At 43.0% G+C, this 7330-nt stretch overlaps 1 protein-coding gene across 1 annotated transcript in view; it reads right to left on the reverse strand.

Annotated features, from left to right (window-relative positions):
• Positions 1 to 7330, reverse strand: part of RNF11 (ring finger protein 11) — a 36223-nt gene extending 28893 nt beyond the window's left edge. The window contains 1 exon segment of the mRNA NM_001266146.1: positions 6960 to 7330. Coding sequence (NP_001253075.1) covers positions 6960 to 7082 — 123 coding nt within the window. The 5' untranslated portion in view covers positions 7083 to 7330.

A 7330-nucleotide genomic window follows, 5' to 3' on the forward strand; every position in this document is an offset into this window, starting at 1 on the left:
ATTACCTGAGGTTAGGAGTTGCACAGAAGCCTGACCAATACGGTGAAACCCCATCTCTATTAAAAATACAAAAATTAGCTGGGTGTGGTGGCGCATGCCTGTAATCCCAGCTACTCGGGAGGCTGAGACAGGAGAATTGCTTGGACCTGGGAGGCGGAGGTTGCAGTGAGCTGAGGTGACACCACTGTACTCCAACCTGGGCAACAGAGTGAGACTGTGTTTCAAAAAAAAAAGAACCATTAAGGATTAGGAGGCAAGCAATCTGATCAGGGATGAAATTTATCTGGCAACATGGAATGAAATGAATGAGGAGGGGACATCAATTATGTTGCTGTAAGAACTGATGAGGACCTCAATTATGATGGTGACCTTACAAGGTGAAGAAGGCATAGTTCTAAGTTAGTCTATCATCAAATATTCATTGGGTGTCTACAATATGGAAGGTAACATTCTACTCCACTAAGATATCTTACAAGTTTAATGTATCATTCTCATTCTTGAGGAAATCGTGATGTGGAAAAACAACTGTTAAAGCAACAAAAGCTAATAAGGCAATATTTGATTTCCAGATAAATGTTACAAACACAAAAAAAACCGTACATGACAAATCAGCAGTGAGAGGAAAAAAATGGTCAGTGAAGGCTTTATTAACAAAGGTGGAGTTAGTTGATCTGCCCCTCAATAAGAAGGCTGAACTTCTTGAACATAAAGGGGATGGATAAAACTTCACAAAAGTAAATTGTTAAAAGCCGAATAATTTGTATAACAAGGCCAAGATATGTGAAATAAATTTGGGGATTTTTCCACCAAAATGGTAAACAAAATGCTAATAAGAAAAAAACAACCCTTTATCTAAATTTAATTTTGTAAGTTCAGGAAAATGAGGCATTGATATACCATTACAGGCAGGGCACAGTGACTCACATACGTAATCCCAACACTGGGAGGCACGGTGGGAGGATCAGTTGAGCCCAGGGGTTCGAAACTAGCCTGGGCAAAGTGAGGCTCCATCTCTAAAAACAAGCCCATTCCCCACAAAACATTATAGCTTTGCATGTAAAAATAAGCATTACATTCTAGATTTTTTTATAAGGAAGGGGGTTATTTTTAGTGCATTCTACAGGATAAACCAATCCTTTTAACAAAAAAAGAGGGTTTTTGTTTTTGTTTGGTATTTTAATAGAGATGGGGTCTCACTTTGTTGCCCAGACTGTTCTCGAATTCCTGGGATGAGCCACTGTCCCCGGCCAAAAAAAAAAAAAAAGGTATCTTGAAGAAAGCTTTATGCAGGTTCAATTTGAAATATCCAAAATGTTACATTTTCTTATTTGTCAAAAAAGCTCCCCAAAACAATCTGATAAATCTTTTCCTTTTTCATATTTTACATGTAAGCGGCAGAGTCAGAATTTGAACACAGGACCATCTGACGCTAAAAGCAGAGCTACACTTGCATTCAATGCTATACAAACTTAGGATTTTAAAATTTCAAATGTATTAATCAAAAAGTATAGGTCGGGGAAAAAGACTGGCGAATCTCAAACTATATAATTACTGCAAAATTGAGAGATATCTACCCTTCTTTTTACATATTCAGATTAGAAAGTGTAACATGGTTTGTTGTTCAATGAATATTATGCTCTTTTAACAGTGCCTCCCTCAAATGAGCACATAACAAAGCTCACAGTGACAGAGGGGAACCTCAAGCTGTTTTACATATGTCTTTCTGGACTGGGCTGCCTACCTGGCCTCCCCCTCTCATGGACCTCCCTTCTTCAGCCTTTCCTGACTTATCCTCCCACTCACTGTCATTCCAAGACTGCCTTGGCTGGGCAGATTTCCTCTGTATTCTTTTTAAACATTTACGAATACAGGAGTTGGGTGGAGGGTGCGACAAATTTGTTTCTACTTTCTAATTCGACAAACACCCTAAATCTCTTCCCATCCAATACTTCAAGGATAGAGATTCAAGTACTTCCTTTTTCTCCCCCAAGTACTTTACCATTACATAAATATCTTGTGGTGATATACATACAGGGCAAAACCCCCTAAATCACTAAATACATTAGTTTAAATCAATTACTGTATTTAATTATTACTGGAATTTGACTTTTTGGATTCCTTAAAACTGATCTACCCCTATAGTCCCAGCTACTCAGGAGACTGAAGCCACAGGATCCTTTTGAGACCTGGAGGTGGAGGCTGCAATGCACTATAATTGCACCTGCACTCCAGCCTGGGCAACACAGCAAGACTTCATCTCTAAAGGAAATAATTTTTTTAAAAAACCTAAGCCAGGCAGAGTAGAAGCGCACCTGTAACCCTAGTTACTCAAGAGGCTGAGGCATGAGTATCCCTTGAGCCCAGGAGTTTGAGACTAGCAACATAATGAGACCCTGTCTCTATCTAAATTTAAAAAACATAAAGGGCAGGTGCAGGGGCTCATGCCTGTAATCCCAGTACTTTGGGAGGCCAAGGCAGGCAGATCACCTGAAGTCAGGAGTTTGAGACCAGCCTGGTCAACATGGCAAACCTCCATTTCTACTAAAAGTACAAAAATTAGCTGGCCTTGGTGGCGCATGCCTGTAGTCCCAACTACTTGAGAGACTGAGGCAGGAGAATCACTTGAACCCAGGAGGTGGAGCCAAGATTGCACCACTGCACTCTAGCTGGGCAACAGGGCGAGACTTGGTCTCAAAAAAGAGAAAACAAAAAAAACCCAAACATATATATACAGAGAGAGACCAGCCTGGGTAACACAGGGAGGCCCAGTCACAAAACAAAAAAACAAAACAAAAAACAATAACAAAAAACTGATCGACAATATAGAAGCAAAAATGGCACTAGGAAAACGCAGAGTTCTTACAAGCAGTTCAAGTATACCTGCCTCAAATACATTAGTTCATTTAAAAGAAATCTATTCATTCATTACCAAATTACTGAATGCCTAATATGTGCCAGGCGCTGTTATAAGTACTTAGGAAACACCAATTAAAAAAAAAAATCGGCCGGGCACGGTGGCTCACGCCTGAAATCCCAGCACTTTGGGAGGCAAAGGCAGATGGATCACGAGGTCAGGAGATCAACACCATCCTCGCTAACACGGTGATACCCCCGTCTCTATAAAAATACAAAAAATTAGCTGGGCGTGGTGGCGGGCGCCTGTAGTCCCAGCTACTCAGGAAGCTGACGTAGGAGAATGGCGTGAACCTGGGAGGCAGAGCTTGCAGTAAGCTGAGATCACACCACTGCACTCCAGCCTGGGCAACACAGCCAGACTCCTCAAAATAAATAAATAAATAAATAAATCCCCTTTTCTCTTTTCTATCTAGTGGGAGAAGACAGATGATAGACAATGTAACTTTCTAACTTGTGTTAGAAAGTAACAAATGGTATTGGGAGGGAAAAACAGAATAGGGTGAGAGGGACTTCCAGGGTATTAGGGCAGGTTGCACTTTCAAATAGGGTGGTCAGAGAAGGTTTAAGGTGGCATTTGAGAAAAGACTTGAAGGAGGTGAGGGAGTCAGTCAGCCATGAAATCTGGGAAAGAGTACTCCAGACATAATAAGGAGAACAAAGGTCCTAGAATAGCAATGAGGCCAGGGAAGCTGGAGGGAAGCCAACAAAGGGGTTAGCTGTAGGTGTCAAGGGACATGTGTGGAAACAAGGGGTACAGATTATGTACGGTTTATGGGATACTATAAGGAATCTGATTTTTACTTTGAATGAGACAAGGATCCACAGAGGGTTGGGCAGACTGTAGAGTTCAGTTTTAAAAAAATATGGCTGTTGTGTTGAGGACAGGCCTTAGCAAGTACAAGAGTGAAAGCAGGGAGACCAGTTAGGAGGCTACAAAAGAAACCATGGAAAGAAATATGCACTTCCTACAAACTTGGATCATAATGGTGCAAGGGGTTTACTTTTAGGCAAAAATAAATAAAAACAAATTTGTCAGATGTTAATAGGAAATAAATGGAACTGGCTCTTGTCATTATATGTACATGGTACATATAAAGCAGCAAACAATGACATCTTTTAACTTCTCACCTCAAGAGAACATGTTCCTTTACAATCAGCTATTCACTGTTAATTACATACAATTTATTGAAAAGGTTACTTTTATCAACTGAAAGTACTATAAATCTGCTGTGTGAGGTAGCTCATGCCTGTAATTCCAGTCTTTGGGAGGCTAAGGGAGGAGGATCACCTGAAGCCAGGAGTTTGAGGCTGCCAAGTGACCAATCCACTCTAACCTGGATGACAGAGGGAGATTCCCAACTCAAATAAATGAATAAATAACTTTGGATTGCTGTTTCTCAGATCATCTAAAATAACCATTCCTAAAACAGATCTTATTTCTTTGGGGGTGGGGGACAATACTTTTCCTCCAAAAGTTTCTTTTTATGCTTCCATCTTTTAAAGTAATTTTCTTCCAATTGATACTGAATTTGTGTATTAGTCTGCGTCATTCACTTCAGGAAAGCGCAACCATAAAAAACTCCCACTGTCAAAAATATAACATTTCCAAAAAAAGTTCCTTCATGACACCAAAAACCCCTCATCCCTCATCATCACCTAGTTCTTCTGGAAAAGGCAAACACACTTTCCATAAACTCTAGTACCTTTAATAGTACAATTATCGTAAGGATAGGAGAAACAGAACAAGTCAAAGATATTCAATTTGCCTGGAAAGAAAGGGGATAGGAGGCAGGAGAATTGCTTGAGGCCAGGAGTTCAAGACCAGCCTAGGCAACATAGGAGCCCCTGTCTCTATTTTTTTAAAAAAGAAGGGGGTGAGGGTAGGGAGCATAAGAGATTTTAAAATAAAAACTTCAGGCCAGATGCGGTGGCTCACATCTATAATCCCAGCACTTTGGGAGACCAAGGTGGGTGAATTGCTTGAGGTCAGGAGTTCAAGACCAGCCTGACCAACATGGTGAAACCCTGTCTCTACTAAAAGTACAAAAATTAGCTAGGCGTGGTGGCACGTGCCTGTAATCCCAGCTACTCAGGAGGCTGAAGCAGCAGAATCACTAGAATCCGGCAGGCAGAGGTTGCAGTGAGCAGTGAGATCATGCCACTGCACTCCAGCAAGGGCGACAGAGCGAGACTCTGTCTCATTTAAAAAAAAAAAAAAAAAAAAAGTGAAATAAGCACTCTTGTTGTATAGTAAATATAGAGGGGAAAGAGAGTGAAGGATAAACATAGCTTGCTTGCTTCACTCAAAGGTACTTATAAAGACACCCAGATTCAGCTTTGATTTTTAAGAGACTACCCTTGTGACAACTTACTTTGGAAAAAATAGTCGTGTAAATACAGAAAATACTAAATTCAACTTCATTAATTAATTCAACATTTAGGTGCTTATGTGCCAGAAACTGAGCGAGGGCAGAGTCCTTGTTCTCAAGGGCTTTTACATGTAATCTATCTCCCAGTTACTGAGTACCTACTGAGGCAGATGCGAGGGATACAACAGCAAACCGGAAACACAGATTCTCTACCTTCATGCAGCTTGTACTGAAGGAGGCGAATGCAAGGATGAGACACACATTTAACAAAGATACAACACTAAAGTGTTATAGATATCGCTTATGGAAGTGTAGAGGTTTCAGTGGGGACGCAAGGGATTCAGGCTGGGAGGAAAGGGAATGCTGGGACTTCAAATACGAAAACTGAGTTCTCAAAGAGGATTAGATGTCCACCTGGCTGACCTGGGGGAAGGGCTCCAAGCAGACAGGAACTGGAGCAAAACAAAGGTGTGAACAGCGTGTTGTATTTGGTAGGCCTGGAATACAGAATGTAAGAGAGAGAAGTTACGGAGGCTTCTGTATACCACAATCAAGACTGGACCTTACTGGTATATACGAAATGCCCCAGAAAAGTTTTATTCAGACAACCAGCATATATGATCAGGTTTTTCTGGTGTGATGAGACATTGGTTTACACAGGAATGAGAAAAGAAAATACTAGATAATGATGTCATCACATGAAACAACAAAGGAGCCTGCCCAGCCAGAAAACTAAACTCTTTAGGAAAAAATTAAGTACTACTACTATTGAAGCCCTCTGGAAAAGGTTGTATTCAGTATCATCTAAAATGGAAAAAGTATAGGAAAGGTTTTCAAACATATATTGTGGATTATGACATCCACATACCTATTTAGAGTTTAAGAGGTCTTCACTCGAATTCTGCAACACATCTGGGACTACTGATTGTTGTACAAAAAGCAGTAAAACATATTCAGGAGAGTCTTTGATACAAAGGGCGAACACGCGTAACCGAAGGAATTTCCCAAGCTAGGTTTAAAGGTTTCCAAAGTTGAAGCTAATCAAGTTTTCTTAAGTCAGCACGTTTAAAAGGTGTGTCATAAGGGTGGAGCAAAAGGAGGAGGGATTAAAATTAATATATATATATATAAACAAGTAACTCGATGTCGCTAGGGTTAAAATCACCACTTGGAGATCCGTCTCCCAAGCAGAGGCAGAAATGAAGACCTGCCAGATCCAATTAACAAAAAGACGAGGGAGGGGGTAAGAGGATGACCACACATGAAAACATAAATGGGGCGGGGGGGGGGTGCTTGGCAACCACCTATCCAGAACCCATAATCCAGTTGGCGGTGCGATGAGGAAATCATACGATTCAGACATAAAGGCAGGAAAATGTCACTCCCAAACTCCACAAGCGAACCACCAGACACTGGCCAAGGGGATGTGATCACATACTCTGATCCCAGAACTCAAGGGCAGAGAGTATCATCCCCACACGGTGCCCGAGGGGAGGCGAAGAATCAACCCTATTCTGAGATCAGAGAGCAAATGCCCTCAGATCCAGCCCTAAGGGGGTCAATGCCGCCCAGGCCAGGCCTTGCCGAAGCCAGGGGCAGAGATGGCCCCGAAGCCCCCTCAACCTCCACCAGAGCTGCCTCTACTTGCTCCCCCCAACACACACCCTCCCCTACCTGATATGGCGGCGGCGGCTCCTGATCCGGCTCCGTCCCCTCGCCAAAGCTAGCCCGGTCAGACTGAGACTCGTGAAGCAGGGAGATGTCATCCGAGGTGGGGGATTTGAGGCAGTTCCCCATCTTCCGGAGCTGGGGTGCGTGATCTGGGGGAGGAGAAAGCAGCGATGGGGTCGTTCGCACGCTCAGCGGTCCGCCTCGGTTGGCAAGGTGGGGTCGGGCGGCAGGCCGGGGATCAGGCGGAGGCGACTCCACCGCCCCACGGTGCCGCCAAGGGGCCGCTCATGCCAGCCCCCGGGGGTGGGGGCTCAAGGCTGGGCCGCGGGCTCCGCTGGGGTCGCGGCGTTTGCCTCCTGCGAGGCAGCGATGGG

This window comes from Macaca mulatta, chromosome 1 (genome assembly GCF_049350105.2).
Source record: "Macaca mulatta isolate MMU2019108-1 chromosome 1, T2T-MMU8v2.0, whole genome shotgun sequence".
NCBI lineage: Eukaryota > Metazoa > Chordata > Mammalia > Primates > Cercopithecidae > Macaca > Macaca mulatta.